This window comes from Agelaius phoeniceus, chromosome 8, assembly GCF_051311805.1.
Source record: "Agelaius phoeniceus isolate bAgePho1 chromosome 8, bAgePho1.hap1, whole genome shotgun sequence".
NCBI classification, from domain to species: Eukaryota; Metazoa; Chordata; class Aves; order Passeriformes; family Icteridae; genus Agelaius; species Agelaius phoeniceus.
This window is the reverse complement of record NC_135272.1, coordinates 21,692,900-21,704,223: the sequence shown is the minus strand read 5'-3', so window position 1 is coordinate 21,704,223 and position 11,324 is coordinate 21,692,900. Positions and strand designations below refer to the sequence as shown.

The 11,324-nt window shown below is 32.5% G+C and overlaps 1 protein-coding gene across 1 annotated transcript in view; it reads left to right on the top strand.

The window, feature by feature from the left end:
• The first annotated feature begins 1,247 nt into the window (after positions 1-1,247).
• Positions 1,248-11,324, top strand: part of BTBD8 (BTB domain containing 8) — a 48,621-nt gene continuing 38,544 nt past the window's right edge. The window contains exons 1-2 of the mRNA XM_054638582.2: positions 1,248-1,587; positions 1,664-1,834. Coding sequence (XP_054494557.2) covers positions 1,478-1,587; positions 1,664-1,834 — 281 coding nt within the window. The 5' untranslated portion in view covers positions 1,248-1,477. The remainder of the gene's footprint in view (positions 1,588-1,663; positions 1,835-11,324) is intronic.

Sequence of the window (11,324 nt, the reverse complement as noted above, 5' to 3'; positions counted from 1 at the left end):
TGATTGTTGTCAATTTTTGAAAATAATGCCTCATTGTTGGCATTATCCTTCCTATGTCAGCAACTACCGTTCTTGTCTCCAAGAACTGCTGCCAAGTTCCTGTGTTTATAGGAGAGAGAGACGCAGTGATTATGAACACAAAGGGTAGAATTAACTTGCGTGTGATGGCAGGGGAGAAGAAAAACTTAAGCTAACTACAATGGGAAAAGAAGCAAAAATACAAGACCACAGAAATGGTGTCACCTGCCTATCAGGTTTCCAAAGCCTCCCTCTCCACCTGCAGAGCAAGTGCAGTGCCCTGGAATCAGAGGTGAACAAGAGGCCACTGAGGGAGGCATCAGGGCCAGGTGAGCCTGAGCAACTGTCCACACTAAAGTAGAACAGAGCTGGGAGATGCTGTGGAGTCCCAACACATCCCCACACTGCCAATTGGGTCATCCCTTTCGAGCCACTGTGTCCCACTCGGTGTGGGTGCACTGTAACCCTCAGTGTAATCCTCTCCAAGAAGGACTAAGCGGTGCTGCCTGCCCAGCGCTAGCTCATGGCTGGAGACCTGCTCTCGTCCCCAAATCCCAGCAGAATCTCCTCAGGATCACGACAGTGGTGTTATATTTGCTTCTTTCCATCATTTCAAGCATTTTCATGCATTTTCCCCTGAATACTTTCAGCACTTATGAACGCAAATGGTTATGTGCTTCTCTTACTTACACTATGAAGCTGGAAAGGCTCTCCCTTGTCTCAGGAGGTGGCACAGAGAGACTTCTATCACCTGTGCAGCAGTTTTGCTGTGGCAAGACAGACAGTGCTGGGGAGTAGGGATTGTCCTGCGGAGCACCGGCTGCTCGGAAACCGCAGCCCGCCCCGCTTCCTTCCCCGCGGCAGGTGCACACGGCAGGGGCGGCCGCAGAACGCCGGGCCCCTCACACGAGGGCGCGGCGCTCGGGGGACGCGGCGGGAAAGGCCTTCGAGTGCGGGAACGGCCCTCGAGTACGGTAGCGGCCCTCGAGTGCGAGAACGGCCCGCGAGTGCGAGAACGGCCCGCGAGTGCGGGAGCGCTCCGCGGTGGGAACGGCTCACGTGTGCGGGAGCGGCTCTGGCGTGCGGGAGCGGCCCTCGCGTGTGGGGCGGAGCCGCGGCCGGTAGGGGGCGCACTCCTAGCGGCACCCGCCCTCGGCCCGCTGAGGCACCGCCCCATCAGTGAGGCCCCGCCCCCAGCAGGGAACCCGAGGGGAGGGTGTGGCCTCCCCGATGGGGGCGGGGCCAGGCTGGCAACATCGGCTCTCATTGGTGGAGGCCCCTGCTGGCCCCGCCTCGCAAGCGGCGCGAGTCCCGCGGCGCTCCCGCTCCGGGGCCGGTTACTGCCCGCGCCCCGAGCGCCGTCCCGGTGCTGTCCGTGAGTGCGGCGGCTCGCCGCCAAGGCACCGACTGTCCGGTGTCTGTCGCCGTGCCGGGCGCGGAGCGGAGTGGCGGCCGGTACATGGCGCGCTGCGGCGGCGGCGCAGCGCCGAAGGGCCCCGGCCCGGCGGCGGCGGAGCGGCAGCGGCTGAAGGAGGCGCTGGCCGAGCAGCTCCGGCAGGACCTCGACAGGTGGGCGCGGGGCGGTGGCCGAGCTGGGGCGGCGCCGGGCGGGGCGGGGACACGCGGTAACGGTGCCGTCCCGCAGGCTGCTGGCGGAGGGGACCCACTCCGACGTGACCTTCCAAGTGGGCGACGAGGAGGTCCGGGTGCACCGGGCGGTGCTGCTGGCGCGGGCGCCGCTGCTCTGCGAACGTCTGGTGGGGAGGCAGCTGCAGCTGCACGGCCTGGAACCCGCGGAGTTACGGGAATTGCTGCGGTGAGTGCGCGGCCGCGGCAGCATTGATGGGCCGGCCTCGGCATCACCGCTCCTGTGTCCTGCCTCTTCCTTTTCTCCCAGTCCCAGCACCTGTTTTAAAGCTTTTCCCATTCAAGGCAGTACTCTCGCAGCCTTCCTGCAGAGTTTGCAGAGGACTTTCTGTAACTTCTTCCTTTTCCTCTGCCTTTTCCCTTCTGCTGATAGCACATGGCTGTACTCTCCACCTTAGCGTGCTTTTGTTTTGTATGTAAAGGACTTGTAATAGAAAAAGAAAAAAACAGCAAAAAATCTTTTGAGACTGTCTGTGCCTACTAAAACCCTTTTCAGGAAGAATCCCAGAGGAAAACTGCAAATAAAACCAACTCTCAGCTCATATTTGAAAAGGTTATGGTATAGGAATCAAAAAGAACTTCAGCAAGTTGGATGAAAATGCATTAAGTTCGAAACTCATCTCTCAAGTCCTAGTGAACCATAGGCCAAACACAGCCTAGCTTTGGTGCAAGCTGGGATCCCAGAGGGAGGTGTGTGGGCTGGCTGCTCCCCAGGGACTAGTGCAAGGGCCAGCATGTTTTTGCACTGCCAGCTATTTTCCTGGTGCCACATATGCAACATCTCTCATGTCTTGCTCCAAACCTTAGGTGAGTTTCATGAGGGGTGTTGGCTGGTGCTGCCACCAGACCTTGCAATCCTCCTTGTAAGTTCCTCTAATCCCTTTTTTATATTGCCACCTACTTTCCCTAAAACAGAGTTGGTGTTAGAGCACTTACAGGAATGCACGAGGAGCAAAGTAGTAGAAAGAAATCATTCTGGGATATCGCATGAATTCAGGATGTGCCTAGAAAATGTATGTACTTGCAGGCTCCTGAGACTGTTGCCAACAGCAATGGGATAGTGTTGCAGTTTTAAAGTTTAGTCCTTGAAACACAGCCTAATTATGAAAGAGAACTTTCTGAGCTCAGAGTAATATCTGAAACATAGAATCCTTGTAGTGGAATCCTTGTAGGTTGATTACAGGCATTTGCTGGGTTACTGCCACAGCGTGGCAGGAGAATTAGCAAAACAAGTGGTAAGAAGCAAAACAGCATGGGTTTTGTCTTGTGTTTTTCCTGATTTCATTGTTACTGTGATGCCATTAATTTCTTTCACATTCATCTAAGTGGTGTTACAGAAGAATTTCATAGAGAAGTAGGAGAATGCAATTAAAAAAAAATGAAATTAATTTTGAAACAATTATTCTGAATAATTATTTATATACTGTTATATCAGGGGCTTGTATTCCTAATGCTAAGCACTTAATATGTCACTGATACTTGCTTTCAGTTTTGTCTGGGTTTGCTGTAAGGCAAGGAAGTTCTTCATGTTCTCTAAAAAGCATGGTATTGGAAAACACCTTTAAACTCAGCTCAACTAATTGTAAACCTTGTGTCTTTTTACAGTGAGTTTAGAATCTTCAAATGAGCTCCCCATGTGTACAAAGTGTGCTTTGCAAGAAAATTGCTTTTTCTTAACTTAGTTTTCAGTGCTGTTTGATACTTCACCATTTGAGTCCTCTAACCTAGCACTTTCTGTGGAGATTGATGCTTACAGAGTGCACTGAAGTTTGAACTCATTTGCACCAAAGAAAGGATTGGTTGAAAAGAGCCTAATCCATTGTTCAGGTGATCAAGTAGTATCAGTGGCTGTTCAATCTCAATGGTTTCTTCATAAGTGTTACTTCATAAGTGCAAAACAGTGCCTTAAATTGGAGCTTTAGTTTTACTGGAAGCCAGCCTAGTTCTTGGAGCATGTAAACTGCATGATGAGTTGTAACAGAGACCCGTAGCTGCAGCTGAGCTTCTGAGAGAAAGTTATTTCTTCTATAAAAGTTCTGGTTTCTTGTATATATGGAGAAGTAGAATACTAGTAATAGTTTTGCAGAGTTCATCAAAGCTATAACAAAATCTCATTCCTTTTCCTGTTTGTATTCAGCTTTTTGTATTGCAGCTTTTTATTTTCCCAAGTAAAACTTATCTTTCCATGGGGATTTGGGGACTTTATTTTCTCACAAGCTATATCTGGCCTGCCTCTCAGTGAGGCATGCTTCCTGTGGGCCTCTGTCTCCCTTCATCAGGAAACTTGAAGTGGGCCATGTGTCACTTGGGTGCTGAAGGCTGTGCTCCTCTTCCCTCTTGTTTGGAGCAGGAGACAGGACATAGTAAACTTCATGCTGATCTTTCTGCATAGCTTCAGCACAAAGTAGATGAGCAACTAAGCAGTGCTTTGTTTCCCTCTGTACACTTGCATTATCTGAGGACACCAGGAAGAAACTTCTGGTCCCCAGAGGTGCAGCATCCACACTGTAGACACTATGCATGCTACATTTGTCCCAGATGAAATTAATGCAACATTGACTCTGCCCTCCAATAGCCTTCTGTCATTCTTCAGGGCACAACTAGAAAAACGTCGACAGTTGCAAGTACATTGATGCTTGCCTGGGCAGGGTTCTGCAGTGTGCCTCAAGAAGAGAAACTCAGCATCCCTGAAGGATGGCTGTCTGTCACAGATCATTACTGTCTTGCCTGCTGAGAGGAAAACTGCTTTTTATTTTCTCTTGCAGTTGGACAAAATACTGCTTTAGCAATAAAAATCTAGATATTATCACTTCATATTTCTATTAGAGGGTCTGATACAAGGAAGGACAGAGAAGGACCTAATGACGGTGAGATCCAGTTAAAAAGCAATAAATGCAATCAAATACAAAGGAATACGATTGTCATTGTGACAGTTACTGCCACAGGGGTTAGTTTGCAATACCAGCAGTTGATTTAAAGACCAGCCAAGCCTTTGACCATGTTATGCTTGCAGAATTCTGTATCAGGCAGGACAAGGATGCTACATCTTGTTTAAGTGCAGGCAGAAACCTTTTAGAAGGTAGCCTCTAAGACAGCATGATGGCAATAACTTCTTTCCATAGAGTCTATGTATGCACACCTTTCCTTTGTATAAAAAGTCTCTTTTAGGTTTTTCTAGGGTCTTATCAAGGCATTTTAAGGATTTTTGGGGTACTTTTAGAGCTCCTTTAAGACTATTCAGGGTATTTTTAGGAACTTTTTAAAGGTTCTTTGGGGATTTTTCAGGATATTCAGGGTTTTTTTAATAGCTAGGGTATTAATAAAATAAATTAATAAAAGTGTATTTTAAGGGTATTCTGAGGCTATTTTTAGGGTCAGGATGAGTTACAGGTAGGGGTTGAACAGTTTTTTAGGGTTTTTTTAGGTTTTTTTCAGGGATTTTAAAGGATTTTTTTTTTTTTTTTTTTTTTTTTTGGTTTTTGGTTTGTTTTTGTTTTTTTTTTTTTTTCCCAGGAGTTTTTTAGGAATTCTCTGGGAATGTTTAGGATTCCTTTAGGGCTTTTTCAGAAACGTGGTGTATTTATGATCACTTCTCTCACCAGACCTGGTTGCAATCAGCACTGGATCCCAAAACTGAAGGAGAAGCCTTGTGTGGACAATTCCTCCTTCAAGGCTCAGCTCCAGTACCATGCTCAAGACCTGGCATGCACATGCATTTGGCAGGGAGTAGCAAATCAAGTGAAAGAACATTTCAGGGTTTTTTTTCAGCTGATTATTTAGGAATTTACTTGGAATAAGCTTCCTCCCCAAGAGGGATTTCAATTCTACACATGCACAAAGAGGAGAAAACATGAATGCAGCGTTGAGACAGCTCCTTGCTGAGAGCAGTGGTTTTAAGGTTAAGGCCCTTGTATATCTGGGAGGGTGAAACCTCTGTGTTCAACCCTCTGGGATCATCACTTGGGCTTCCTGTGCTTCTCAAGCTCTCAAAGTAAAATTGGCCCACCAAACTCATCTTTGTCTCAATCCTAATCCCTGCATCATCCTTCAGGTGTATTTCCTCACAATGAAATTGGAGTAGAAAATGCTTTAGGAAATGCTTTGCAGCCCCTTCTTCCCCAAAGGCCCAATCTGCTTTAATTAGGAATGCTCTTCAAGCACAAGGTTTGGATGCAGCCAGTGAGACTCACATTTCAGAAGGACCATCAATGCTCTGATAAAGACACAGCACTTTCAAGCAGGCTGTTGGGACTGAGGAGGAGATTTGAAACCTGTTGACATGCAGTTCTAGCAGAAGTGCAAAATATAATGCAATGTAGTAGAACTGGAAAATGAAATGCTGTTAGACAAGGCTGTTCCCCAAATTGGCCCTGCCTGGATCCACCTTCCCTGCAGCACAGCCTTCTCCCTTTCTCCTCACTGCCTTCTGCTCAGCACCAACCCAAGCCTGGGCTATTTCAATTCCTGTCAGACACAGAGCAGCTGATGGGCAGCAAATGCAGCCTTCCCAAAGTGGCTGCCCATGGCCCGGCCTGCAGGGCAGAGCTCAGGGAGGAGGTGGCAGCTTCCTCAGTGGCTTTTCATGTCCTCTCTCCGCCATGCAGACACTGGCATGCATGGCACGGCTCTGTTTTGGCAGCCGGTCCCTTGGCAGGGCTGGGTGAGCACAGGGTGAGCTCTCCCCTCCTTGCTGTGACACCTGGGCTGGCAGGGATGACACAGTGACATCAGCCAGCCCATGCTGCCTGTGCCATCACCTGGCACTGAGGTGTTTGATGACAATCCTTTTGCTGGGATTTTTCTCCTGAGAAGCCTCAGAACAGAAATGGAACCAATAACAATCTGCTGGCTGTGGAGTGTGGGCTGGAGATGGTTTAGCAACAGGGGCATCTTGGATTGGTCTCCTGTGCATTGTTTCTACTTGATGACCAATCATGGTCCAGCTGTGTCAGGGCTGTGAGCAGTCCCAAGTTTTTATTTTTCATTCCTTTCCAGATTTCTGATGTCTCCTTGCCCTTTTAGCACAGTTCTAATATCTCATTTTCTTTGAATATAATAAAGATCATAAAATAATATTTCAGCCTTCTGAAAGGTGGAGTCAAGGATCTCGTCTCTTCCCTCGTCCTGGGGACCCTCAAACACCACCAGAATCACTGGCTTGAGCGGGTCTGGGCAGCACCAAATAAAATTCAATAAAAAGCTTTAAAAATAGAAATATTAAAAAAAAAATTAAAATAACAAAATTAATTTAAAATAAATGAAAAACAAAACAAAAACTGTAAAGTGCCGTAAAAGTTCCATAAAAGGTAGTGCCGTAATGCAAGACCTTCAAACACCACCACAAACAACAGCTTGAGTTGGTCTGGACAGCACCAAATAAAATACAATTAAAAGCTTTAAAAATAGAAAAATTAAAAACAAAAATTAAATTAAAAAAAATTAAAAAAGCTTTAAAAATAGAAAAATTAAAAATAAAAATCAAATAAAAAATAAAATTAAAAAAAAGCTTTAAAAATACAAAAAATAAAAATATAAATTAAAAAAATTAAAAAATAAAATAAAAAGCTTTAAAAACAGAAGAATTAAAAAAATAAATAAAATGAAAAAATAAAATAAAAAAAAGCTTTAAAAATAGAAAAATTAAAAATATAAATAAAAAAAATTTAAAAAATAAAATTAAAAGCTTTAAAAATAGAAAAATAAAAAATAAAAATCAAATAAATAAAATTAAAAAATAAAATAAAAAGCTTTAAAAATAGAAAAATTAAAAATATAAATTAAAAAAATTTAAAAATAAAATAAAAACCTTTAAAAATAGAAAAATAAAAAATCAAATAAAAAATAAAATTAAAAAATAAAAAGCTTTAAAAATAGAAAAATTAAAAATAAAAAGAAAATTAAAAAATAAAACAAAAAATAAAAAGCTTTAAAAATAGAAAAATTTAAAAAATAAAGAAAATTTAAAAATAAAATAAAAAAATAAAAAGCTTTAAAAATAGAAAAATTAAAAATATAAATTAAAAAAATGAACAAAAAATTAAAAGCTTTAAAAATAGAAAAATTAAAAATAAAAAATCAAATAAAAAATAAAATTAAAAAATAAAATAAAAGGCTTTAAAAATAGAAAAATAAAAAATAAACATCAAATAAAAACTAAACATCAAATAAAAAATAAAATTAAAAAATAAAAAGCTTTAAAAATAGAAAAATTAAAAATAAAAAGAAAATGAAAAAACAAAACAAAAAATAAAAAGCTTTAAAAATAGAAATATTTTAAAAATAAAGAAAATTTAAAAATAAAATAAAAAAATAAAAAGCTTTAAAATAGAAAAATTAAAAATAAAAATAAAATTAAAAAATAAAATAAAAAGCTTTAAAAATAGAAAAATAAGAAAATAAAATTAAAAAATAAAATAAAAAAATAAAAAGCTTTAAAAATAGAAAAATTAGAAATAAAAAAATCAAATAAAAAAAAATAATAAAATAAAATAAGCTTTAAAAATAGAAAAATTGAAAATATAAATTAAAAAAATAAAAAGCTTTAAAAATAGAAAAATTAAAAATAAAAAATAAAATAAAAATAAAATTAAAAAATAAAATAAAAAGCTTTAAAAATAGAAAAATTAAAAATATAAATAAAAAAATAAAAAGCTTTAAAAATAGAAAAATAAGAAAGTAAATACAATTAAAAAACAAAAAAATAAAAAGCTTCAAAAATAGAAAAATTAAAAATAAAAAATCAAATAAAAATAAAATTAAAAAATAAAATAAAAAGCTTTAAATATAGAAAAATTTAAAAATAAATAAAATTTAAAAATAAAATAAAAAATAAAAAGCTTTAAAAATAGAAAAATTAAAAATATAAATTAAAAAAATGAACAAAAAATTAAAAGCTTTAAAAATAGAAAATTAAAAAAAATAACCATCAAAAAATAAAAATCAAATAAAAAATAAAATTAAAAAATAAAAAGCTTTAAAAATAGAAAAATTAAAAATATAAATTAAAAAAATTTAAAAATAAAATAAAAAGCTTTAAAAATAGAAAAATAAAAAAATCAAATAAAAAATAAAATTAAAAAAATAAAAAGCTTTAAAAATAGAAAAATTAAAAATAATAAGAAAATTTAAAAATAAAATAAAAAAATAAAAAGCTTTAAAAATAGAAAAATTAAAAATAAAAAGAAAATTACGAAATAAAATAAAAAATAAAAAGCTTTAAAAATAGAAAAATTTAAAAAATAAAGAAAATTTAAAAATAAAATAAAAAAATAAAAAGCTTTAAAAATAGAAAAATTAAAAATATAAATTAAAAAAATGAACAAAAAATTAAAAGCTTTAAAAATAGAAAAATTAAAAATAAAAAATCAAATAAAAAATAAAATTAAAAAATAAAATAAAAAGCTTTAAAAACAGAAGCATTAAAAAAATAAATAAAATGAAAAAATAAAATAAAAAATAAAAAGCTTTAAAAATAGAAATATTAAAAATATAAATTAAAAAAAATTAAAAAATAAAATTAAAAGCTTTAAAAATAGAAAAATAAAAAATAAAAATCAAATAAAAAATAAAATTAAAAAATAAAATAAAAAGCTTTAAAAATAGAAAAATTAAAAATATAAATAAAAAAAAAAAAAAATAAAAAGCTTTAAAAATAGAAAAATTTAAAAAATAAATAAAATTAAAAAATAAAATAAAAAATAAAAAGCTTTAAAAATAGAAAAATTAAAAATATAAATTAAAAAAATGAACAAAAAATTAAAAGCTTTAAAAATAGAAAAATAAAAAATAAAAATCAAATAAAAAATAAAATTAAAAAATAAAATAAAAGGCTTTAAAAATAGAAAAATTAAAAATAAACATCAAATAAAAACTAAACATCAAATAAAAAATAAAATTAAAAACAAAAAGCTTTAAAAATAGAAAAATTAAAAATAAAAAGAAAATTAAAAAATAAAATAAAAAATAAAAAGATTTAAAAATAGAAAAATTTAAAAAATAAAGAAAATTTAAAAATAAAATAAAAAAATAAAAAGCTTTAAAAATAGAAAAATTAAAAATAAAAAGAAAATTAAAAAATAAAATAAAAAATAAAAAGATTTAAAAATAGAAAAATTTAAAAAATAAAGAAAATTTAAAAATAAAATAAAAAAATAAAAAGCTTTAAAAATAGAAAAATTAAAAATAAAAAGAAAATTAAAAAATAAAATAAAAAGCTTTAAAAATAGAAAAATAAGAAAATAAAATTAAAAAAAATAAAAAAATAAAAAGCTTTAAAAATAGAAAAATTAGAAATAAAAAAATCAAATAAAAATAAAATAATAAAATAAAATAAGCTTTAAAAATAGAAAAATTAAAAATATAAATTAAAAAAAATAAAAAGCTTTAAAAATAGAAAAATAAAAAAAAAAAAAAAAAAAAAATTAAAAAATAAAATAAAAAGCTTTAAAAATAGAAAAATTAAAAATATAAATAAAAAATTAAAAAGCTTTAAAAATAGAATAATAAGAAAATAAATACAATTAAAAAATAAAAAATAAAAAGCTTCAAAAATAGAAAAATTAAAAATAAAAAATAAAATAAAAATAAAATTAAAAAATAAAAAAAAAGCTTTAAATATAGAAAAATTTAAAAAATAAATAAAATTTAAAAATAAAATAAAAAATAAAAAGCTTTAAAAATAGAAAAATTAAAAATATAAATTAAAAGAAAACTAACAAAAAATTAAAAGCTTTAAAAATAGAAAAATAAAAAATAAAAATCAAATAAAAAATAAAATTTAAAAATAAAATAAAAAGCTTTAAAAATAGAAAAATAAAAAATAAACATCAAAAAATAAAAATCAAATAAAAAATAAAATTAAAAAATAAAAAGCTTTAAAAATAGAAAAAATAAAAATATAAATTAAAAAAATTTAAAAATAAAATAAAAACCTTTAAAAATAGAAAAATAAAAAAATCAAATAAAAAATAAAATTAAAAAAATAAAAAGCTTTAAAAATAGAAAAATTAAAAATAAAAAGAAAATTAAAAAATAAGACAAAAAAATAAAAAGCTTTAAAAATAGAAAAATTTAAAAAATAAAGAAAATTTTAAAATAAAATAAAAAAATAAAAAGCTTTAAAAATAGAAAAATTAAAAATAAAAATAAAATTAAAAAATAAAATAAAAAATAAGAAGCTTTAAAAATAGAAACATTTAAAAAATAAATAAAATTTAAAAATAAAATAAAAAAATAAAAAGCTTTAAAAATAGAAAAATTAAAAATATAAATTAAAAAAAATGAACAAAAAATTAAAAGCTTTAAAAATAGAAAAATAAAAAATAAAAATCAAATAAAAATTAAATTAAAAAATAAAATAAAAGGCTTTAAAAATAGAAAAATAAAAAATAAACATCAAAAAATAAAAATCAAATAAAAAATAAAATTAAAAAATAAAAAGCTTTAAAAATAGAAAAATTAAAAATATAAATTAAAAAAATTTAAAAATAAAATAAAAACCTTTAAAAATAGAAAAATAAAAAAATCAAATAAAAAATAAAATTAAAAAAATAAAAAGCTTTAAAAATAGAAAAATTAAAAATAAAAATCAAATAAAAAATAAAATTAAAAAATAAAATAAAAAGCTTTTAAAATAGAAAAATTAAAAAAAATTTTAAAAA